Genomic DNA, 25,771 nt, shown 5'->3' with positions numbered 1-25,771 from the left:
TGCTAAGCATTGCGTGTATCCAGTAAGGGAAAAACCCAAGATATTCCGTTCACGACTGCAATGTTTAACCTCCTGCAGCCATTCAGCCATCGGCACGGAAATACACCTTGACTTAGGAGTTCCTATTTTTGTGGCCTTTTACGACATGGAATAGGAAACCAGTGGATCAATTCTTGGTAAAAAATAATTCCGCCGGATGCCACACGGCTTACCTGTTTGGTGGACTTATACCACCGGTACAGGTGGACCGTAGCGTTATTCTTAGCAGTTGGGAAACCGCTACCGACACTACACGGCTATCTAGGCTGCTCAGAGAGGGAAGTTAACATTGATGGTCAACTTCCATGGATTAAAAATTAGAAGAAGCAAGCAGCAACAAGCACCCGGAAATTGTATTCGCGTCTTTTGCAGTGTCCGTATGGATGCGTTTTGATGGACTTATGTAAAGGAGGACTAAAAAACCCTTCCAGGTCCACAATACTTTACTATCGTCGTTGGGGAGGATGTGAGCGATGCGGACAGGTCGATTCAAGTGGAGAAATTCGTCCGAAAGGTACTGGTATGGCAAGCAATATGTTCCTGTGGTTTGAAGTCAACCATTTTTTACACTGCTGGAACTTTTAATGCAGAAATCTATCGATCTGAGTGTCTCCAGAAGAGATTACTGCCTTTATATAAGAAGCATAGTACACCTCCACTGTTTTGGCGGGATTTAGCATCGGCTCACTCTGCCAAAGCCACTCGCAATAGGCTTACGGAAAAGGGTATAAATTTCGTAGAGAAAAATATCAACCCCCCAAATTGTCCTCAGCTTCGACCCAGCGAACGTTACTGGGCAATCGTGAAGAGGGTCTTTAAGAAGACTGGTTAGGCAGCTGGGAACATGCAAGAGTTAAAAAAAAATTTGGGCTCAAGCGTCCAAAAAATGCGATGCAACACTTGTCCGGAACTTGATGAAGAGCGTTCGATCAAAAGTTAGAAAATTCGTGAAGGAATAACTTAAATTTCATCCGGTTTTTATTATGCACTAGTTTAACCTCGTACAATAAAGGATCAATTTTTAGTTTGAATAAAATATCGTTTTTATCATAATTTGAAAGAAAAAATTGTGGATAGCTTATTTTCGATACACTCCTTATGACAGTGGTTCCAACTTTGTTTATGTCGCGGTACGTTTAAATTCAAATAACATATCAGTGGGTCATCATTGGAATGCGTGGAGTAAAAACTTTTTCATCTTTGAAATTTCCAGTCAAAATTGTTGCTTCGATAACATTTGCCATTAACTTTCAAACTTTAAACTTCTTTTCTGAACTTGTTCCTGTGCTTTCAGAATTTTATGTATCTGTTCCTATACTTTCTGTTCCTACTGTAGTATTTTCTGTATTTGATCTGTACCTTCTGTACTTATTCCTGCACAATCATCTGCACTTTCTGTACCTGTTCTTGCACTCTCTGCTCTGCACTTGTACCATTATTTCGTGTTCTTGTTTCTTTTATTTTTGTACTTGTTCTTGTACTTTCTGCACTTGTTCCTGTGCTTTCTTCATTTTTCTTGTACTGTTTGTACTTTCTTTACCTGCACCTTTTGCATTTGTTCCTCTTCTTTCTGTACACTGAAGTTTCTTTTTACGCGAGGGATGCGTGCTGCGTAAAAAACCGCGCAAAACACCGCTTAACTTTGAAAGTCTGCATAGAAAAAGTCCGCAATACTGAAGATTTTTTTTTTTTATTCCAAATATTTTAGAAATGCATGAAACGTCCAGATATGATGTAAACCCCAAAAGTGTTTTTTTATATCAACTTCGGAACGTAGGGAATTTGAGGGAACTGCAAAATTGGAAAAATGGACTTTCGATCCCAATGTCATAGAAATGCATGAAACGGGAGTAGGTCACTTCGCCGAATGGGTCATTTCACCGAAAGTCGTTTCGCCGAAAGAATAATTTTTTATGACAGGGTAATTTTGAATACACAACATTATAATTGAATGTAACGAACAAAATGATGTGGCGAAGCCGCATTAGATATTTTTCCATCTGTACTCAGTTATCGGAAAATACCGCAAACAATTGCCTGATAGGTACACTAATAAAGTCAACAAGTTTTGGGAATTCCATTCTGAGGATCATGAATAATCCGACAAGAATTATTCAAGTCTCTTTATCATTTCAGAAGTACGATTGTTGGTCAACAAACAGGAGTAAATAGAATCATTTTTATTAGTATTTTTTCACGAAATTAGACTAATGAAGAATTCAGCGAAATGACCCTTTCGACGAAATGCCCTCTGGCGAAATGGCATTCGGCAAAACGGGTTTCGACTTTCGGCTTTCGGCGAAATAACCCTAATCCGAAAAATCGACTTTGGAACTGAGAAACATTTTGAGATTTCCGAAATGTATTATTTTTGTTTAATACCAAATGTCTTAGAAATGCATGAAAAGTCGAGATTTGGTGTAATCTAAAAAAAAAATTTTTTTTTGAATAGATCGAAAATTTTCTTCAGAGTTGATTTAAAAAAAAATTGGGTGGATAATGTCAGAGACATAACTGGATGCCGTGATTATGAATAAAACTGGCACGCTTCCGAATATCAGTCAGTTGATCGATTGTGCGAATTGTATAAGCATTCCGTTTTTTTCACTACTAGAATTTGAAACGATGCTCCTACACTGAAGTACGGATAAGTTACATCAAACATTTTGCCACACAATTAAATATTATGAAGTAATTTTAAAAGTTATTTATAATAAATGATGGTGGTTCTAAACAGAACCTTTTATGAAGGCGTTCGTATTGGGGAGTGACGAACTGAATTCGAATTCCGATGGATACCGCTGACTGACTTCATTTATTTCCAAGCTGACCGTTTGTCCGCGGATGAGATACTGATGTTGGTAGGCGTAGGTATAGCGTTCACAACCGATTATAATCTTCCAATGAAGAAAACATTAATTCGCTGGGTTGATCAATGATACAATAGGCCTGTGATACGAAAAGTATAAAATATATCTACGGCTTGCTACTTTGATATTTCTAGCAAATACGAGATCAATACTATCATCGGCGTATTTTTAGGGGAATATAAAATTGCCAGCAACAGCGAATTAAGTTTTCAATACAAAAATAGCCGAGACAAAAGTTCTAATTTTTTCTATTTAGAATCTATTAGACTGTAGACCTGCACTAAACTGATTATATTCACTTCCGATTTGCATATTTGAACAAATAAGCAATTCTAATAGTTCCTCAGGAAACATTTCTAGCCATTAGAAGGGCTGATTTTGCTAATGTTTCGTTTTCTTTCTCACCAATGCAAACGACCAGCAGCTCTGTACGACGCAATCGCTCTTGTTTGAATTGAAAATGGCTTTGCGAACGAACCGCAACACATCCGCTCGTAGTGCCGAATTTTTTTCTCTTCTCCGTGGCATCCACAATACATAGTACTTTAAACCTAATACATTTCGAATATCATATTAGTATTTTGGTATTCATTAATTAACATGAAATAAAATACATGCAGTCGGTCTTTCATATATTTCACCCTCGATAGCACCACGTTTGGCTAAAATATCGGTTATTTCATTACCCGGAATGGAGCCACGAGCCGGGACCCAAACTATTGTGATTTGATAAATATTATCCAATATGTCGTTCAGGCACTGTTTTATTTTGCCCAAGAAAAACGGTTCAATTTTGCCAGCAGCGTTTGAGCGAATGGCTTCAATTGCACTCAGACTATCTGTGAAGAGAAAATAATAACTATAATGAACGGCTGCTAACTCTGCTATATAAACAGATGCAGGTTCTTGAAGCCTAAATGAAATGTGGTCAGGTTTTAAACACTTACAGATCAGTGTATTTTGTATCAATTATCAATATTATTTCATCGTTTGATTGGAAATATTTCAAAGTTTCGATTTGAATGTATCAAGCCACGTATTTTCAATTAAATATGATTGAAATTTTGATTAGTAGCGAGCAGTATCCTATTTTGTCTGCTAAAAATCTCCGGCATACCGGATTTCCCTGCCATAAACGACGGTTTTGAAGGAGTAAGCGATATATCAAGGACAAAGCATCGCTCTGATTGGTCAATCGATGCAAAAGCGAAGCTGTTGTAAGCACGCGAATTTATAAATAGAAGCGAAATTATAGTTAACGTTTCAGTCCTACGCGTAGCATCATGTGAAAAACTGACACACGCTCTAGTTCTTGACTGCCGTAACCGAATTTCATATGTGTGATACTCGCGACGATCATATATTACTACCATTCATATATGAACCACTTAACAGTAAGTTTTTGCTTCGTAACTTTCTAGGTTTCCTCCTTTTCGTTACTTTGATTTCTAAGCCCAGCGCTTGAGTTGCATAAACTACTAGAACAAAGCACCGTGCGTTTCCTTCTAATAGAACTTGATGGGGACGCATGGTCGTCTGTTATTTATTTTTCAGAAATAAAATCTAATATTGTGGTCGTCCACATTTTTTTTTAAATATGAAAACATACTACTTTAACATGTCCAAAAATTTTGTATTTATCACTAAAAAATCCAGGATGGTGCAAAAATTGGAAGAGTGAAAAAAATTTTTTTTTGGTATTTTTCACTGGAAGAAATACATCTTCAAAACTTTTTAAAAAAATTGTAAACCTTCCCCATAATGCCTTAAATATATCTGATTTTTTTCAAATTTTTCGGAAGAGCGGTTTCTTCAAAAATCAAATAAAATAATAATCAATAGAACCACCCTAGCTCCGTCAATATGGCAGTTAGAGGGTTGAAACTTCGAATGTGAAACTTTGAGAAAATTGTTCCCAGTCTATGATCATTCAAATGTGGTATAACAATATGAACTCCCTTTGGGGGCAGATTTCGGATGGATGCTTTCATCAAACACCACGGTTCCCATTTAATAATGTTCAGTTGAAGATATGTCCCTGACTACCTCAAAATCGTCGTCCTTGCGCGAAAAACCCAAGCGAAAGTAAAGAGTTTTCCACGTTGTTTTCAAAGTTTGAGAAGTTGTTTTTCTGATCATATTTTTGATGAAATAGTGAAAGAATTATGTTGCTGCCGTTAATACAAGTCGAGATATTCACGATTAAGTTCTGCCCATTCTTCCATATGGCTAATTTTGAAAAAGGTGCCCCATAGTAAAGTAAGCCGTATTCACGACAAAATCAGTCTTTTGTCAATTCTTTCGAACAGAAAAAGCTCAAGGAGCCAACATTAGCTTGGAAAGTGGAAAAGTTCATCACAATCAATCTTAACAGACGGAAGAGTAGTTGCTCGGATCGGGTTCGCCTTGAAATTGACACCATGTCAACATAATCGAAGTTGGCTGCGAGGTGTTCTATTTCCAGCGTTTACTCACCATGGAAGCGCTCGGTCGAAACCGATAGCTAGCGAAGATAAGAAAAATACGGTGGGAAAATAAAAATAATCTTTGATAGCACAAAAGAATGCCTGCCGAAAAAAGATAGAATGAGATCCCCGGAATGTACGCCTTCGTTGAACCAACAATTTTCCCAATGCTTTCTAAGCTAATTTGCTTTCGCTCGAATCCGAAGACGATTTGTATTTACCTTCGAAGCTCACTTTTCACCTGAGCTTTAATCTAGAAGTTATTGTGGATGTTTTCGCTAGATCAAAACAAATATCCTAGGCACTAGATTGAACTTGAACGATAAACAAACGAACCTCATTGTTAACAGACAGTCGGCAAGCTTCTATCAGGGAAAATTTTTGACAGCTGCACGACTACTGCGATTCGATCACACACAAACTTGGATTGCTTTCACCATCTGCACCGTGTTAAATGATAGATTTCATTCGAAAATGATTTCTTTCTTAAAACTTTTAAAGTGAACTTTTTGCGCCAACAGTCGCCCGTCGGATAGTGATGAATAAAACTTTTCTCATTCAGACAAACTTTCCACTCGAATTAAATTGACCTTGTGAGAGAGAAAAAACCGTCACCGTCACCTAACGAAATAAACATGATCCCGAAAGTGGACCGCTTGTAAATAAATTTTGCTCGTTTCTATCGTACTCTTGCCGACAGTCAACCACTAAAATTGGAACTGTTCCGCCGACCCGCACAGGAAATAGTTCATATATAATGAATCCTTACCGGAAAATTAATGATGCTGTCTATCGTTTCCAGATAAAAATAGCACAAATCACAACAGCACCGTGATGACACTCCAAAAAGTCGAAGGTAGTGTGATTTACAATTATGTAATCTCTTGTGTTCCCACAGGAGCAGTCCCGAAATGAAAGTTCCGGACACGATAGATAGACAGCAGGTTCCGACTTTGGTGCTGGTTCGCGTTCAACTGAAATCGGTTTGCAGAACTGTTCTCCCATCGTCATGCTGTTATGCCACCACCACCACCACCACCACCAGGAACCGCAGTAGTGGAAGCTGCTACTTCCAGGCCAGGCTAGAACAGGCCAGGATGTGCGGTGTCTTTTGTCGATGACGGTGCTTTCGGTTGCACTCGAAAACAACCCAGACCACGTACTCCCACTCCCACTCGCACTCGCACTGACTGACGGTGGTTCACGTGTTGGAGCGGAGAAAGCCGTTCTTTTTTTTTGTTTTCCGCATCACGTGCATCCTGTTGATGTTATTGCGTTCTGCTGGGAAAGTTCGAATCATCCACTCGGGGACCATCGAACCGAGGAACGGCGGGCTTCATTCGATGAAACTTAAAATTGTTAGACCTATTGTGGGAAGACCTCCTGCTGGGATGCAATTTATTTATCAGTCCCGAAGAAAGGTGAAACTAAGCTATCACGGGAATGGGAGTTAAAAAACTTTCAACTTTTTACACTCGTTACCCGCCCGTAGTAGTTTCGAAAGAATTACCTTTTTGTGGGACGGCCCGGCATTTCACAATGAACTATTTAATCTAACTACACCCCTTGGCTCCGACTTTCGCTTGAATTCGGGGTCGAATTGTGGTTTTGCCTTAACACCTGTTAAAGTGTTCGAGAATGATGTGATACCAGCACCTCAAACTCAAGTGTTTCTAAAACGTTATAAATTCTACATAAACTGGAACTCATGGTAGTAAACAAGAACGATGGACTTTGAATTCTTTTCTAAGATCATTCTTAGTTTGAGTGCTTTTCACTCCATCGCCATTATTCTGTGTTGGTAAGAAGCCAAATCTAACCAAAAAAGAACGGAACGAGTGTGTTACTTGAAGGAAGGCGAAAAAACGTTCACCTAAACTTTCTGGTTTATAACAGATCGGCTGAAAAGTTCGTATCGTTTCTATGAGAGGGCGCCACTAGAATTAAATCCATACCATTTTCAGTTAGTACCAACCTTCAAAAGATACGTGTATAAATTTGACAGCTGTCTGATTATTAGTTTGTGAGATATTGCATTTTGAGTGAAGCTACTTTTGTTATTGTGAAAAAAATGGAAAAAAAGGAATTTCGTGTGTTGATGAAACACTACTTTTTGATGAAAAAAAGTGCCGCCGATACCAAAAAATGGCTTGATGAGTGTTATCCAGACTCTGCACCGGGCGAAGCAACAATTCGTAAGTGGTTTGCAAAATTTCGTACTGGTCATATGAGTACCGAAGACGATGAACGCAGTGGACGTCCAAAAGAGGCTGTTACCGATGAAAACGTGAAAAAAATCCACAAAATGATTTTCAATGACCGTAAAGTAAAGTTGATCGAGATAGCTGACACCCTAAAGATATCAAAGGAACGTGTTGGGCATATTATTCACGAATATTTGGATATGAGAAAGCTTTGTGCAAAATGGGTGCCGCGTGAGCTCACAATCGATAAAAAACAAGAACGAATTGATGATTCTGAGCAGTGTTTGGAGCTGTTATATCGAAATAAAACCGATTTTTTTCGTCGATATATAACAATGGACGAAACATGGCTCCATCACTTCACTCCGGAGTCCAATCGACAGTCAGCTGAGTGGACTGCACGCGATGAACCGAACCCAAAGCGTGGAAAGACTCAACAATCGGCCGGTAAGGTTATGGCGTCTGTATTTTGGGATTCGCATGGTATAATTTTCATCGACTACCTTGAAAAGAGAAAAACCATCAACAGTGACTATTATATAGCGTTATTAGAGCGTTTGAAGGACGAAATTTAAAAAAAACGGCCTCATTTGAAGAAGAAAAAAGTTTTGTTTCATCAAGACAATGCACCGTGTCACAAGTCGATGAAAACCATGCTGAAATTGAACGAATTGGGCTTCGAATTGCTCCCTCATCCACCGTATACTCCAGATTAGGCCCCCATTGACTTTTTCCTGTTCTCAGACCTCAAGAGAATGCTCGCTGGTAAAAAATTTAGAAGCAATGAAGAGGTAATCGCTGAAACTAAGGCCTATTTTGAGGCAAAGGACAAATCGTACTACAAAAATGGTATCGAAAAGTTGGAAGATCGCTATAATCGCTGTATCGCCTCTGATGGCAATTATGTTGAATAATAAAAACGAATTTTGGCAAAAAATGTGTGTTTCTATTAAACGATACGAACTTTTCAGCCGAACTGTTATTCAGATGAAAAAATGAAAATTTGTAAATCTTTTATGCAATTTAAACTTACTTGTTAGTGTTATAACATGATAACGACGCTTTTCTATAAAAGTACATTTATTGCCTTTCTCATATAAGAAGTTTATGCAATCACTTGAAAAATTGAATAGTGAAAATTGGCCCAGAGGGCTAAGTCTTCTATATCATTCGACACAGTTCATCGAGCTGAGCAATGTATATGTCTGTGTGAGTATGTGTCAAATAATGTCACTCATAAAATAAAAAATCTCGTAGTCTCTAAGTTTGTTATTGAATTTCACACCGTCATTTAAAGCGACGATGCAAAAAAGGATAAAATTTTTCTAGATTTGTCTCAAAACTGATTCAATTTGTAGGCTATATCAGTTACTTACTAAACCAACCGACTTCGGCTATACTGGTTCAAAGTTTTCTATTCCAGAAGTACCGGAAATAGTGGTCAAAAAGTCAAAAGCGAGACGCACTCAGTTTTCTCAGAGATGATTTGGTCGATTTCCACGAACAGGCTCAAATAAAAGTTCCTAAAGACTGTCCCAGAATGTATGGACGCAACCAAGAACCGCTACACTCTTCTCTAACCACTTGTGCAGTTGTTTATTCGTTTTCATTAGTTTGTTTCGAAATGCGTGGACTTTCAGCAGAACAACGTCGAAAAATTGTGTACAAACGGTGCACAGAACGCGGACTGTCACTGAGAAAGATAGCAAAAATGGAAGGAGTAAGTGAAAAAGCCGTGCGAAATGCAATCAGGAAGTTCGGTGAGGATAACACCTTTGAGGATAAACCGAAAATGGGTCGAAAAAAAAGTTCTGCTAACCCTCAGTTAGATAAACGTATACTGAAGGCGTTCGAGCAAAAGAAGGAGGTTTCAGTTCGGGATGTGGCCAAAAAAGTGGGCATTTCGAAGTCAAATGTTCTTCGTGCTAAAGAACGTTTGAATCATCGAGCATATAAGAAGCAGAAACAACCAAAACGTAGTCCGAAATAAGAAGCATCGATCAGACCGACAGTTCGAAAGCTGTACAATACGATTCTTACTGGAAATTTGAACTGCATAATCATGGAAAACGAAACCTACGTGAAACTCGATTACAAATCCTTACCGGGACCAATATATTATATGGTGCGAGAAGGGCAAGTGTTAAACCAGTCCGAGACATCGATTGAAGTCGAAAAATTTGGTAAGAAAGCTATGGTCTGGCAAACAATTTGTAGCTGCGGTAAGATTTCGAAACCTTACATCACCACTGCTTCAATGAACAGCGAAATATACATCAAGGAATGTTTACAAAAACGACTTCTACCCATGATTCGGAGGATCGTGTTGTCTTCTGGCAAGATCTTGCTTCTTGCCACTATCAACTTGACATAACTGTTTTCAAATTTAAAAGGTACTTTAAAAAAAAAGCTTCAACAGACCGTTTGCTTTGAACTTTCCACTGGAACCACTTGAAAACACGATAGAAATTTTCAGCTCTCTTTTTTTTGTTGCAATATTCCGATTCGATATCGTCTTTTTCCCGAACCGGATGTGCAGAATCAATTTTCATTCTTTTCTCGTCTTTCGTCTAGCACAACTTTTTCGATACTGCATGTATCGAAACGAGTACCTAGTACGAGGCTAGTTATCTACTCGGTAGAAAAAAAAAGTATTTGGGTGTGTGTGTGCGGATTCTAAATGAACCAAACTTCAGCTATTATGAAAGACGGAAATGTATCGATAGGTTGCTCAATCGAATCGGCTACCCAGAATGGACATATCAAACCAGAATCGATAATCAAGTTTCAGTTTCAGGAACAAAACATAGAAGAGGATAATTTCTCCAAGGCTTATGATATGTATTTAGAGATGATCTTTTTTCTTTGGCATCCTAATGCACAATACAGCAACTCGGTATGAAGCATTTTGTTGTTGTGCGGCTCGGTTTTTAGATCACTGCAACTGATAAAAAATTTATATTTTAATTTTGTTTTCTTTCAAGTCGTCTTTCGAAATTTGTGGTACAACATTTTGCAGTGGCAAAGTTGTGCCAATGACTTTACTAACAAACAATGCAATCCTAAAATTTATTTTTGTTTTCTATTCCAGATAATTAGGAAAACTAGTATATTTAAAATAGCATAGCTTTAGGCACGCATTAAATAAGTTGAGATGAAGCCGACAGTGTGAGTCTGCTAGCGAACATCGGAAGCACTACGAAAACTAATAACTCGGACATTTGAATAGAAGGTACGGATTGGTCCTCCATCCCCCGTATTCTCCAGACCAGGCCCCCAGAGACTATTGTCTATTTTCCATACTTGAAAACGTTTCTCCCTGGGGAAAGAAATTTTCGTCGAATGCTGAGGTCACTGCAGAAACGGAGACCTATTTTGAAGGCTCTGACAAATCATTTTTGTTTTTGAATGGCATCGAAATGTTGGAAGACCGATGGTCAAGTGTATCGCTCTAGATGGAGATTATACAGAGGAATAAAAAAAATATAACAAATCGACGGTCGCTGAAAACGGTGACGGTCCGAAACTATTCAATTCTCCATGTTATTGATTTACTGCACGGTTAAATTGAAGTACCCATTTGTGTGTATTATTCGACCCATTTACAACAAAACTTTGAAAACTTATACAATGGGTAAATATCTTTTTCACAATAATGGGAAATGCGAATATGTGTCAAAAACTTCGTGATTTACTAACCAGTTTCAACTGAGGGAACGAACATAAACTGGGTAAAAAATAACCTAATTTAAAAGATTCAGAAATCAAACATGTGTGAGAATTGTTGAAACAATTTATTGAAATATTTACGTATGCCATGCCTTTAATACGCCAAATTTGATAATGACATTGTTGAGGCGAACTCGTCTTCAAGAAAATCAGTGGGCTACTGAAACAAAAATCGAACTTGTTAAACCAAAACTGGACGAATTGGCAAGCCATGCCTAAATTATATCGATTTTCAAACTATCATTCTGTTGCTTCCAAGAAGCATTCAAACTTTTTTCAATCTCCTATTGGTTTTTATTTGACCCATTTTGTCGTTTACCAACAAAATGGACGTGGGTAGTATTTCACTCAATTTTACATGCCAAAATGTAATCACCCAACTTTTAACAACTCAAAAATTAAAATCGAAAATGAGTATTTGTAGTTCTTAATGTTGGGAAAAATCATGATCAGAAAAAGTTCATTTCACTATCACTCGTGAGAAAATCAGCTCAAGAGATTTTCTAAAAAAAACTCAGCGACTGAAAAAATCATCGAGCAGAATGTTCGCTAGTGAACTTTTCACAACTGATTTTTTGCCATGAGAAATCAGATTCAATGAGAATAAAAAACAATACTGCAACGAGAGATTTTTTTTTATTTGAAAATCACTTGTGAAAAAATTGAAATTTTGATTTTTCCCAACATTGGTGATACTGTTAAATGGATATTTTATTTTAATCGTGTAATCAATAGAGCATTAAATTGACATAATTAAAAAAATTTACAATTTTCCATGTAGAGCCACTCTACACTCTACACTTGAAAATGCCCAAAATTATTCAATTTTAATTGTTATTGATTCACCAGCCAATTAAACATCGAATTAGCAAAAGTTAAAATATTTCCAATTTATAATATTGAGCCACCCTACGCAAATAATGTAACAACCTGTCGTAAGTTGACAAAATTTGGTTCATCCGAAGCAACATCCAATGTTACTCGAATCTGATGTTCTGTAATGCGTTACTTTTTTTTTGTAAGTTATAGGTGTTATAAAGCGTTACATGCGTTACTTTTATGTAATGTCCCAAAGCGTTACATGCGTTATTTTTTTTGTAAGCTATAGGTGTTACAAAACATTACATGCGTTACTTTTTTGTAAGTTGTAGGTGTTTTGAAGCGTTATATGCATTACTTTTTTGTTAATTATTGGTGTTACGAAGCGTTACATGCGTTACTTTTTTGTAATTCTTAGGCGTTACATGCGTTACTTTTTTTGTAAGTTATAGGTGTTATGAAGCGTTAAATGCGCTGTTTTTGATAAGTTATGGGTGTTACGCAGCGTTACTTTTTTGTTAATTATTGGTGTTTCGAAGCGTTACATGCGTTACTTTCTTGTAAGTTTTAGGTGTTTTGAATCGTTATATGCGTTACTTTTTTGTCATTTATATATGTTACGAAGCGTTCCATGCGTTACATTTCTGAATTTTACGGCTGTTATGAAACGTTACATGTGTTACATCTTTGTAAGTTGTATATTTTTTTAGTTTTATTTTATCTGCGACTTTAACCGTTTCTGGTCATTCGCCGAAGTTATATATGTTACAAAGCGGTACATGCTTTACTTTTTTGTAAGTTATAGGTTTTACGAAATGTTACATGCGTTACTTTTTTGTAAACTATAGGTGTTACGAAACATTACATGAGTTACTTTTGTTTGTAAGTTATATGTGTTACAAAGCGTTAGTTTTTTTGTAAGTTATCGGTGTTACGAAGCGTTACATGCGTTACTTTTTTTTGTAAGTTATAAGTGTTATGAAGCGTTAAATGCGCTGTTTTTTATAAGTTATAAGTGTTACGCAGTGTTACTTTTTTGTTAATTATTGGTGTTACGAAGCGTTACTATTTTGTAAGTTAAAGGTGTTACGAAGCGTTACATGCGTTATTATTTTGTAAGTTAAAGGTGTTACGAAGCGTTACATGCTTTACTTTTTTATAAACTATAGGTATTACGAATTATTACATGAGTTACTTTTGTTTGTAAGTTATATGTGTTACAAAGCGTTACTATTTTGAATGTTATAGGTGTTATGAAGCGTTACAGGCGTTACTATTTTGTAAATTATAGGGCTTACGAAGCGTTACTTTTGTTGTAAGTTGAAGGTGTTATGCAGCGTTACATGCCTTATTTTTTGTATGTTATAGGTGTTATTAGACGTTACAGGCGTTACTTTTTTGTAAGTTGTAGGTGTTACCCAGCGTTACTTTTTTGTTAATTATTGGTGTTACGAAGCGTTACATGCGTTACTTTTTTGTAATTCTTAGGCGTTACATGCGTTACTTTTTTTTGTAAGTTATAGGTGTTATGAAGCGTTAAATGCGCTGTTTTCGATGCGGTACATGCGTTACTTTTTTGTAAACTATAGGTGTTACGAAACATTACATGAGTTACTTTTGTTTGTAAGTTATATGTTATACAAAGCGTTAGTTTTTTTGTAAGTTATCGGTGTTACGAAGCGTTACTTTTTTGTTAATTATTGATGTTACGAAGCGTTACTATTTTGTAAGTTAAAGGTGTTACGAAGCGTTACATGCGTTACTATTTTGTAAGTTAAAGGTGTTACGAAGCGTTACATGCTTTACTTTTTTATAAACTATAGGTATTACGAATTATTACATGAGTTACTTTTGTTTGTAAGTTATATGTGTTACAAAGCGTTAGTTTTTTGTAAGTTATGGGTGTTACGAAGCGTTACAGGCGTTACTTTTTTGTAAGTTATAGGCGTTACGAAGCGTTACTTTTAGATTAATTATTGGTGTTACGGAGCGTTACATGAGTTACTTTTATGTAAGCTATAGATGTTACAAAGCGTTTCATGCGTTACTATTTTGTAAGTTATAGGTGTTACGAAGCGTTACATGCTTTATTTTTTTGTAAGTTATAGGTATTACGAAACGTTATATGCGTTACTTTCCTGTAATTTAAAGGTGTTACAAAACGTTACTTTTTTTTTTTAATTCATGTGTGTTACGAGCCGTTGCATGGGTTCTTTTTTTGTAAGTTTTATGTGTTACAAAGCGTTACATTTCTGTAAATTATAGATGTTATGAAGTGTTATATGCGTAACTTTTCTGTATTTTATAGGTGTCACGAAGCGTTACATGTTTTATTTTTTTTGTAAATTTGATGTGTTACGTAGCGTTACTTTTTGTTAATTATTTGTGTTACAAAGCGTTACATTCGTTATTTTTCCATAAGTTTTAGGTGTTACGAAGTGTTCCATGTGTTACATTTCTGTTGGTTTGGTTCCTCACCCAAACCCGCCGTAGCACAAAGTAAGGTTAATCCCTAAATGAATAGTTACTATGAATATTATAAAATGCTTCTTTAAATAATATTATATGAATTTCGAGTTTCCAGATTCAAATAGTCAAAATCGAGCAGATTATAAGAAATTTTGTTTTATTTTATTCTCTGATTTGATTTGATTTATGGATCATGTGTGTTTCAGATAAAACAATTTGCATTTTAAATTGAAAACATTTGGTTTCATTTGATATTTTTCCCAGGTCGTTGTCATCATTTTACCTAGAATATTATGTTACTTTTTCTCTTCTCAGCGACTAACATAAGTATAGTAGTCAATATTTCTTTTTTTTCGTTTTGCGATATTCACCTAACCAAACCAGAGACCACTAGGTAGAAACAGGTAATGGTAATTATAGAATGATAATACACGAAGGAGAACAAGGATGAGAATAGATATAGATATCTTTTAGTAATTTAACTTTTACCTTCTACCACAGGAGTCGGGCTTAGGCATCTGATCAATGCGAATCATTTGAGTCTTTGTTCTCTGTTAGGTGATTTCATATATTAGATTGTAATGAAAAATGTATTTTTTCTAAATTTCTGGTAACATTCGACATAAATGTATTTCAATTATGTTTGTTTATCTTTTTAATAATCAATAGGTATAAAATTTGCTCGAACTGAAGAAAATTTTTCCAATGTGTAGAAAAGCAAATCAGTTTTATTCGTATTCACGTCATCCATTTATGTCTCTGACATTAGCCACCCGTCTTTTTCTACCGCTCAATTTTTCCGAAGATGGACAAAACGATTTCAACAAGTCCTGGGCTCGTTCGAAAGCTACTATTGGCCCATTGATCAAGTTCGAAATTAGACCATTGATCAAATTGTTGAGGCTTCTAGTTCTGTAGATATGATACCATAAGTGACGTAACCGACAAAACCGGGTTGTTTTTTACCACTCAATTTTTTCGGAGATGGCTTAGCCGATTTCTACGAGTCTAGGCTGGTTTGAAAGCTACTGTTGAATTTTGGACGAAGTTCGAAAATCAAGTGGGTGTCACTTCCGGTTGTGAAGATATAATAGTATAAGTGACGTAACCGACTAATCCCACATGTTTCATCGGTTGAATTTTAGCGAATTACTTATTTGAAAGCTTACAATGTCAAATTAACTTGGAAGGGTGATGCAAAAAGTTCCGGTTCTAGAGATGTAATGTTTATATGAGATGTAAGCGACAAAACCCAGTGTTTTTCAATGCAACAAAATTACTCGGAGATGAAAGAAACGATTTCGAAAAATAAGACTCATTTGAAAGCTGCTGTTAGGTGATTCGATAAGCTCACAATAAAAATGACCGAGAATATAATCTTACGAATGTGTTAATGAAACTATTCAAATGGCAAGACAACAAACATAATCAATTATTTGGAACAAAATTTCATCTATATCAGAAACGGTTTTTTTTTGTAAATCGATTTTAAAATTTTAAAGTCAATTTTTTTCAGTGTAGCACTCGATAAGGATTTTTTTTTCAATATTTTGGTCAAAGATTGACTTATTTTGATCACTGATCACTAGTATGATAGTTTTTTGAAGGATTTATTATTTTTCGACAATAACTATTTGAAAAAAAAAGTTGGCTAAAAAAAGGTTAAACCTTTTCAAAAGACAGTCTAGATCCATTTTGGAAAAACAAAGTATGCAAAGTGGCTTTTTTTTGGCGAAACCTACTTGTCTAGAAAGATTAATTTAAGTTTGAGAGAGTGTTGCTAACGGCGTCTAAACTATTGTCTGAATATAAAAAAAAATAGAAACGATTTTGGTAATAGTTGTGTGGTCCTACGTCAACAGCTCGAACAACCCCATAAATCTTTGCAGTTTTCTGATTTTTCGAATGCAAAAGCAGACAAAGAAGACAAAATAGAAAACGGAAACAACACCCTGCTTTACATTTTCAACCCAATTGCTATTCTGTTTCTGTTTTAATTGCATGAATTAAAGTTCCCTCATGCTGAAAGAAGATTCCCGAAAAGTCAATTGCCATGCTAAACAAGCACAGAGTTCAGCTTTTTTCCCGGTTGGAAGCAGCAGCACTAGTAACTGAGTTCCATCGATGGGATACGATTTGGAGCCAAATTTCGCATTCTACTGACAAACTGAACCAGTTCTTTGCTCAGTATAGAATTATATGGGGCAAGACCAACGAAACCAGGCAGCGACCGTCCTCGTACTGGCAGTTAAAACTTTCCACAAGTGCCCGGCACTGCTGACTTTTCTTCCATCCCTCCCAAAGTGGAAAATTTATCACCCACAGGAACACAGCTTTTTCCTGTAATGACTTGGTGATGGTGGTAGTACGGAGCTACAACAACAGATGGAGAACGCATTCGTTGCTTGTGACGCTCGTTTTCCCCATTGCGATTCCGTTCCGGTTTTGGGATTAATGCTTAGGGACATCTGGGTTGGTTTAACCGTCGCATACGTGATGTTCTACCGGATGAATTTCCTGACTGGATTAATAACGTGTCGTACTATCTAACTACGTTAGGACTGACCTTGATAACCGTATCGATTTTATATCTTATTGTGTACTCAGCAAATTTGATGAATAATTCAATCAGGTATTCATATTTGCTCTAGTCAATTCGAAGTTCGAATCATTCGATATGAAACTGGAACGTGAGAGGGAAAAAAAAACAGTGAAAACAATCTCCGCACTGAATTATGCAGTGAAAAACCAACATCCTACTTCTCATGCCGGGGATGTGTTCCGGCTTTACTCCAAGTACTCAAGTGAGCAATTAAATACCTTCCCTTGTCTGGTTATGGTTTACGGAAAAGCTCATCATTAATTGATGAAGATATAACATTTCGCTTGAGCTGCAACTTTGTAAACACGGATCAATGGATTGTAAGGAAATGAAAATCATAATGTTTCACATTGGGCTGATAATTCCGCAATGGGTGGACACGTGGGTTGTTGCGTTGGTTCCTGAATTATCAAGCCACCGACGTCGGTAGCAGTTATTTCAATACAGGCTTGGAATAACATCACGGTCCATCAGTCCCGCGCTGACGTAAGTTCACCAAACAGGTAATCTCTGTGTGGCATCCGGTGGAGCTGATTCAATTAGGAATACTGTAAATTGGTACTTGTTTCCTGTTGTGTGCCGTAGAACACGACAATTGTAATCGCTGTAGGGGAAACGGGGACAAAACAAAGTATGCTCTATATCTCGATTGGTAAATAAAATTTGCAATTTCGTTTTGAAACACCCTCGAATTTTACCACAATTTACTCGTACGAATAGAAGTATAATAGATAGAAAAATAATGTTACTGAAGATTACTTCGGTACCTGATTCTCGGTGTGTTAGCGACTTTTGTTGAGCTGCCAGGTCGCGCTAGCAGTTCAACATAAAATGCTATGCACCGAAAGACGAAACGTGAAATAAATCAAAATGGGTATATGCACCTAGCATAAACTTAGGGGTAAAATATGTTTCCCCCTTACAATTATGTATAATGATGGATTCAGTAAAACATGTACTCGAAGTGCGCTTGCGTTCGTCTTTCTAGCCATGTTCTAGGTTATGTTTCTCATGTGCAGAATCTTGTTTAACTAAGACATGCTCGCGCACTTCCTCTTTCCAGTCGTCCAGTACAATTGTATGTATTATTATTATTGTCATTTATTTTACTTCGGTTTCATTCTCCATTTTATCTGCTTCTTAGGACCTGCCGCTGCGTGCTTTATCGGCAGTGGAGTTTTGACCATCACGTAACTCACAAAAACTCTATCTCACCGGGTAATCTACTGGATCAACCACCCCATAATATTTTTCAAGCCTTTTTTTTTTGTTTCTGTTTCTGATATTGGGAGGGGCCCTGGTCTTCAATTCACAAAATAGTAACGCATGTAACATCTCCAACTCTAAGAAAAACTAACGCATGCAACGCTTCGTGAGGCCAAAAACTTATAAAAGTAACATAAGTCACGTTTCGTAACGCCAGTAACTTACAAAAAGTAACGCTTCGTAACGCCCAAAGCTTACTGAAAAGTAACGCATCGTAACACTTGTAACTTACAAAAAAGTAACGCATGTCACATTTCGAAACGCCTATAACTTACTAAAACGTAACGCATGTAACCCTTCATAACGCCTATGATTCACAAAAAAAGTAACGCATGTAACGCTTCGTAACACCTGTAACATGTTAGGTGTACAACTTTGCTTCTGCCGTTTTTTTTTCAAAATTTGAAGCTTTATTGCGAAAAAGTGCTTACAGATGTATTATTCAAAGTATTGTCCGTCGCTAGCGACAACTTTCTCCCATCTTTCCGGCAATTTTCGGATTCCGGCTCGAAAAAAGGAGTCCTCTTTTGACGCTATCCATGAAGCAATCCATTTTTCCAACTCTTCGAAGGATTGAAAATGTTGATCTGCCAGGCCGTGTGCCATCGAACGGAATAGGTGGAAGTCAGAAGGGGCGACATCTGGGGAATACGGCGGGTGGAGCAAGACTTCTCATTACAGCGTTTCCAGGTACTTTTTGACCACTTTTGCGAAGTGAGGCCGAGCATTGTCGTGTTGCAGGATGACTTTGTCATGTCGCTCTTGATATTGTGGCCGCTTTTCTTTTAGCGCGCGACTAAGGCGCATCAGTTGCATTCGGTAGCGATCTCCTGTGATGGTTTCACCCGGTTTTAAGAGCTCGTAGTAAATTGTTATTTATATTTGAAGATTTTTTCTCTTCCGCCATCATGTTTGTCGTCGACATCGAAATCACCATTTTTAAAACGTTGAAACCACTCCCGACACGATCTTTTACTCAGAGCAGCATCACCGTAAGTTTATGAAAGCATTCGATGCGCTTCAGTTGCATTTTTTTCGAATTGTAACAGAAAAGTAAAACTTCCCGCAAATGGCGAGAATTGGGCACATAAACAGACATTTTCGAGCGTGAATAATACGACAACAAGAACAACTGTCACTGAAACGGCGATGACAATTCGTTAGGCACTGTACACACTAAGAAAATTTCGCAGAATTCGGTAATTTTTCACCGAATTTTCAACAGCTGAACGTTCGGTAATCAGTTCGGTAATTGCTGAACTGTCAAACAACTACCGTAAACTGTAAACCAAATGGATCTAACTGATTGTTCGGTAATTTTTTGTTTGTTTGTTTTCCTTTGGTTAAAATTCTGGATTTTCGGAATACAAAAAACAACACAAATTCACAAAAAGAAAGATGGAAATTCCAACCTGTTGTGGCTATGAATTTTATTCCACGAAAAAAGGGTCAAAAGTTTTCCGGCTGACCGGAATTATGAGCGCCTTCCAAAACACTGCACAATCCGTCGAGTTCACCAGAAATTACCCTCGAACGATTTGTATAGGCAGCAAGTGGAAAAGTGATTTATTATTTTCTGCCTATAAGTAAACAAAAAGTTTTTAGTGGTTCTAATGTTTTAAAAACTTTAGCACCTGTACCTCAATCCATTCGATGTACTCTTTAAGAATTTTTTTGTTTGGTTAATAAAAAGACACTTACTGAAAATTTTAATAACTGTTTGACAGTTAGTTTAACAACAATCAGTTTTGACAGAAGTTCGGTTATTGGACGATAATTTTACCATATGCACAGTATGGTTTTTACCGTACTCGGCAGCTATTCAGATTTACCGTAAGAATTGTATATCTATTTACAAAATTCGGTAACGAAAATTAACTTAATTATTGTAAAATATAACTCATGTACCGAAATATCGGTCATTTTTATAGATTACCGAAATTTCTCATCAAAAATATTACCCAACAAAGGAATTAATTCTTAGTGTGTACACACTCATTTTTAAGGCATTATCATCTATGTATTTTGACCAGCCTCAGCCGGTACAGCCACCTATCGGAAAACGGTGGAAGCAAAGTTGTACACCTGATACAAAAAAGTAACGCATGTAACACTTCGTAAAATTTATAAATTACTAAAAAATAACGCATGTAACGCTTCGTAACACCTTTATCTTACAAAAAGTAACGCTTTGTAACGTTCCTTAATGCTTATAACTTACTAAAATGTAACACTTCATAACGCCTATGATTCACAAAAACGTAACGCATGTAACGCTTCGTAACGCCTATGACTTACAACAAAAGTAACGCATGTCACGCTTAGTACCACCTATAACATACAAAAAAGTTATGCCTATATTTTACTAAAAAGCAACGCATGTGACGCTTAGTATCGCCTATAGCTTATTAAAAAGTAACGCATGTAACGCTTAGTATCGCCTTAAACTTACAAAAAAGCAATGCTTCGTAACGCTCCGTAACGCCTATAAGATATTAAAAAGTAACGCATGTAACGCTTCGTAACTCCTATTACTTACAAAAAAGTAACGCATGTAACGATCCCTGATGCCTATATTTTACTGAAAAATAACGCCTATAACTTACTTGAAAATAACGCATGTATCGCTTAGTAATGCCTTAAACTTACAAAAAAGCAATGCATCGTAACGCTCTGTAACGCCTATAAATTATCAGAAATTAACGCATGTACACACTAAGATTTAATTCTTTTGTTCGGTAATATTTTTGACGAGAACTTTCGGTAATCTATAGAAATAACCGATATTTCGATACATGGGTTTTATTTTACAACAATTATGCGTTAATTTTCATTACAGAATTCTGTATTAGATATACAATTGATACGGTAAACCTGAATAGTCGACGAATACGGTAAAAATCATGCTGTCCGTTTGATAAAGTTATCTTCCAATAACCGAACTTCCGTGCAAACTAATTGTCATGAAACTAACTGTCAAACAGTTATTAAAATATTCAGTGAGTGTCTTTTTATTAACCAAACGAAAAAAATGTTGAAGGGTTTATCGAATGGATTGAGGTACAGGTGATAAATGTTTTTAAGACATTAGAGCCACTAACAGCTTTTTGTTTACTTATAGGCAGAAAATAATTTTGTTTCACTTGTCCACTTGCTGCCTACACAAATCGTTCAAGGGAAATTTTTGTTGGACTCGACGGATTGTGCAGTGTTTTGGAAGGCGCTCATAATTCCGGTCAGTTGGAACATCTGACACTTTTTAAATTTCTCGTGGAATAAAACCATTTTCTTCATTCGTTTTTGTGAATATGTGTTGTTTTTTGAAATCCGAAAATCCAGAATTTTAACAAAAGGAAAACAAACATACAAAAATTACCGAACAATGTGTTAGATCCATTTGGTTTACAGTTTACGGTAGTTGTTTGACAGTTCAGCAATTACCGAACGATCGGTAATCAATTCAATTACCGAGCTGATTACCGAACGTTCAGCTGTTGAAAATTCGGTAAAAAATTACCGAATACTGCGAAATTTTCTAAGTGTGTAACGCTACGTAACTCCTAGAACTTACAAAAAAAGTAACGCACGCAACGCTTAGTATCGCCTTAAACTTACAAAAAACAATGTTCCGTAACGCTCCGTAAGGCCTATAAGTTATTAAAAAGTAACGCATGTAACGCTTCGTATTGCCTATAACTTACAAAAAAGTATCGCATATAACGCTTCGTAACGCCTATGATTTACAAAATAGTAACGCATGTAACGCTTCGTAATGCCTATAGCTTACTGAAAGTAACGCATGTAACGCTTAGTAACGTCTTAAACTTACTAAAAAGTAACGCATGCAACGCTTAGAAACATTTCGTAACGCTCTGTAACGCCTATAACTTACTTAAAAGTAACGCATGTAACGCTTCGTAATGCCTATGATTTACAAAACAGTAACGTAACGCTTTATAACTCCAATTACATACAAAAAAATTTTACAGTCTGATAATGATCGTTGCTGTGTGGAATTTCCCAAGAGAGAATCGCAAGTTGACAATTATCGCAGAAAATCGAGTCGATGATTCAACTTGATGATTCTCATACTAGGTTGCAATATTTCAAAATCCTTGTGTGGAGCATTCACAGACATTTTCATAGACACAACTTATACAAAGATTATATGCACATAGTTAGAATAAGCGGCAATAGTGAAATGATTCAATCGCAATTATCAACTGCCTGTATAGAATCGGATCGCGAAACGAGAATAAGTGACCGTTTGTTGCTTCAGAGAAGATCCCCACAGCGGCGTGCCAACCTTTGATTGTCATCGAGAGAAATTCGCTCTCGCACTGGTGTCGATTCTATGTTAAATGAGCCATGCGGGGTTTTTGTTGTTGCGATGATTTCTAACTCTCTTTGAAGGCACTGATTCAATCGTTGAAGAATTGCCAGCGAACGTTCTTTGATACGATAAAAGCCATCCTTGTTCATAACTGCTACAACTTACAAAAGAGCGACGTATGTGACACTTCGTAATATCTATGACTTCCTTAAAAGGAACGCAACGTAACTCGTTTACCGCAAAAATCTAGCCCTTATAACGGGTTTTACCATTCATAATTTCCACAAAATAACTCATAATTTGTAACTCTCAATTTGAGAAAATTATCCTATGCCTAAATTTGGCCACATCCAGCAATTCTGCAAACTTGACGTGCGAGAACGTCGAATTTTCTTGCTGCGCGAGCAAAATTTTGACACCCTGCTCCTCTTGCTTGGACGTTATTTTAAACACTGGAGAACAAATGGTGAAAACTTATCATAGCACCCATTGTATATACACTCAACTTCCAAATGCAGCATTTCAGTGTGTTTTATTTCACTTTTGACAGAAATACATCGATTCCAGTGATTGGAAAACGTCCACAAGTTCCAGTCCTATTTCTAAAGAGAACACTTGACTTTTTCGCAAACCCGTCTTATCACCCAGCGATTCCGGATCTGTATTTCTTTTAGTATTGATTAAAAGTCAAGCTACGTTATTGATCACTTCATAACAAATTAAACTGTTGTCGGTGTGTTTGTTGATCTATCAACTTACTAGCAAAAGCCAAAAATCGATTGGTTTCTGGCAGTTCAAAAAGCTATTTTCCTCCTCCTAAATCTAAATCTGACATCAGATTCATTCAAAAAAAAACTTGTTAATGCAACTATCTCAAAACTCAATCCCGTTTTAATCCCATCTGGTGTAGGATGGGAGTAGTTTCCATTTCCAGACCGGGTTTGGATGATGGTGTTATAAAACTCATTATAATCTTCATCCCGTTCTCTATATGCCACAATAGATCTTCGTTTGCTCCGTGGCGTGTTGGAACCAATGAATTTACAATACCCTCCACCCCCCTGCAGGGGTATAGTATTCGCGTTTTTTTTTCATTCGGATCCTTGCCATCCGGAGACGCCTACAGGTGCTACAAAAAAAAAACTTCCATTCAAAAGCAACAGGAGCACCTCGGTGTGCAAATAGATAAAGCTCACCGGTTGGTTCGGTTGCCATGCATACGGACTTGCGGGTTGCTTGTGCTGCGAACCATAGAGACTGTCACGAAACGTCAAAATGTATAAAAATCTTTTGATGTCGTGAATTATTGAAAGTGTTTTGCATGGTCGTGCGAGGGTAGGTGTGTGTGTGTGTGTCAGTGTGGGAGTTTGTGCACTAATATTTTGGCTAGTCATGCAACGGCGATGGGTGGAGGAAGATACTCACTTTGACTGCTGCCGGTAGATGGCGTCATCGCGCTCGTTAGGTCTGCCATATCCACCTACTAGAGCAGGAAAGTCGACCGATGGTTGGTTGATTCCGGAACCGTAACGTTGGACGGTGAACCGATGCGAACTGAGACGATGTTGTTATTGTTGTTGTTATTGTAGAAGAAGAAGAAGACTGGCACTGTTGCACGCCGTTATTCACTGTGGAAAACCACCTGCAGAACCGCCATTCTCAGTCAGCGCCATTGGCATCGGGTTTTGGCGTTGGTGTTTCTGGTGGTGGTGGTGGTGAAGAAAGGAACAATCATCACGTGTCTCATCGACCGGTAAACGGCTTGGTGTATGTGGGGTTTTTTATTTCGGGAAGGCTGTTAATGTTTTTGCTGACGTTGCCGACGTGATTTCCTTACACGGTTCTCCTCTTGAATATCAGACATTTTTTCATTACATTTCTAGTTGATAGGCACCGTTTCTTCCAATAAATTGAAGTTTAGCGACGATGGCAACTGGTTGGTGGTTGGTTTGGAGGCTTAATTTTTTTTATTTCCAACGAAGGATACATGAAAAGAATGATAGAAGAGAATGTTAGTGAAATTGTCGGATTGCGTGCTACCTTCGAAAAGTGAATTATATCAACCTGTTCCTAATGTTCATCGAACGACGTTGTTATTTTAATGCTTCATAATTCGATACGATTTACGAACAATTGTGTCACTCAAAAGCTTAACCATTCCTAGCCCGCACAAGAACAAATTGAACAAAGCCCAATGAGTTTTGGAGCAAAATTTATGAGGCACGTTTACACCCCGATGGAAGCTAATAAATCAAAAAGCTGCCGGAAAGGTCACATCCGAAGATGAGTTTCTCGGTATCTTCGAGGTACGAACACAAACGGTAACGTTTAGCAGCTTGAAGCAGTTGACTTAGTTGTGTTATCTTTTGAGCTTTGGAATTCATCACACGCCGCAGTGGTTTTTGCAATATCATTTCGAAGGGGGCGGACGACTGTCCGGATCTGGGTTGGAATTTGCAGTTAGAGTGATGAGTACCTTCTTAATTACACCACTACGCAGTGCAGTTAGAAATTTTTCCTGGACAGCAATGATATTATGAAACGGTGTAAATTACTGACATGACCGCTCACAGTGACATTAAAAATGCATAAATTCTCAAAGTAATTTGTGTGGTAATTTACCGTAATTTAACGTTGTGCTGTTTGCATTGCATGATTTCAACATTTTCAGAATTTCTAAACTATAACTTTAACTCTGGCCAATAAGTTTGTACGAAACGATGCAAATGAGTGGCAAGCAATAGTGTCTAGAAAACATTGTTCACCATTCATTAAAAGGCGGGTAGGGTCTTACAGCTTGAAAAAAATCGTTCCATTTGGCATGAACAATGTCTTATTCTTCACTACACGGAGCCAGGTGTCAATTAAAAGTTTCCAAAATAGTCGCGTAACTTTTTTCTGTCATAATTTTGAACGTTAATAACACAGTCATTTAATGATGGATTGATATAATTTAACAACCAATCGATTTGGAA

General features: G+C 37.0%; 1 protein-coding gene across 5 annotated transcripts in view; it reads right to left on the bottom strand.

Annotated features, from left to right (window-relative positions):
* Positions 1 to 25,771, bottom strand: part of LOC131436935 (multiple C2 and transmembrane domain-containing protein) — a 131,877-nt gene that overhangs the window by 68,063 nt on the left and 38,043 nt on the right. For all 5 annotated transcript variants that reach the window (XM_058605932.1, XM_058605933.1, XM_058605934.1 and 2 more), the window contains one exon: positions 24,222 to 24,752. In XM_058605932.1, coding sequence (XP_058461915.1) covers positions 24,222 to 24,270 — 49 coding nt within the window. In that variant the 5' untranslated portion in view covers positions 24,271 to 24,752. The remainder of the gene's footprint in view (positions 1 to 24,221; positions 24,753 to 25,771) is intronic.

This window comes from Malaya genurostris, chromosome 3, assembly GCF_030247185.1.
Source record: "Malaya genurostris strain Urasoe2022 chromosome 3, Malgen_1.1, whole genome shotgun sequence".
Lineage (NCBI taxonomy): Eukaryota > Metazoa > Arthropoda > Insecta > Diptera > Culicidae > Malaya > Malaya genurostris.
Note: the sequence above shows the minus strand (reverse complement) of the source record. Positions and strands in the feature narration are given on the sequence as shown.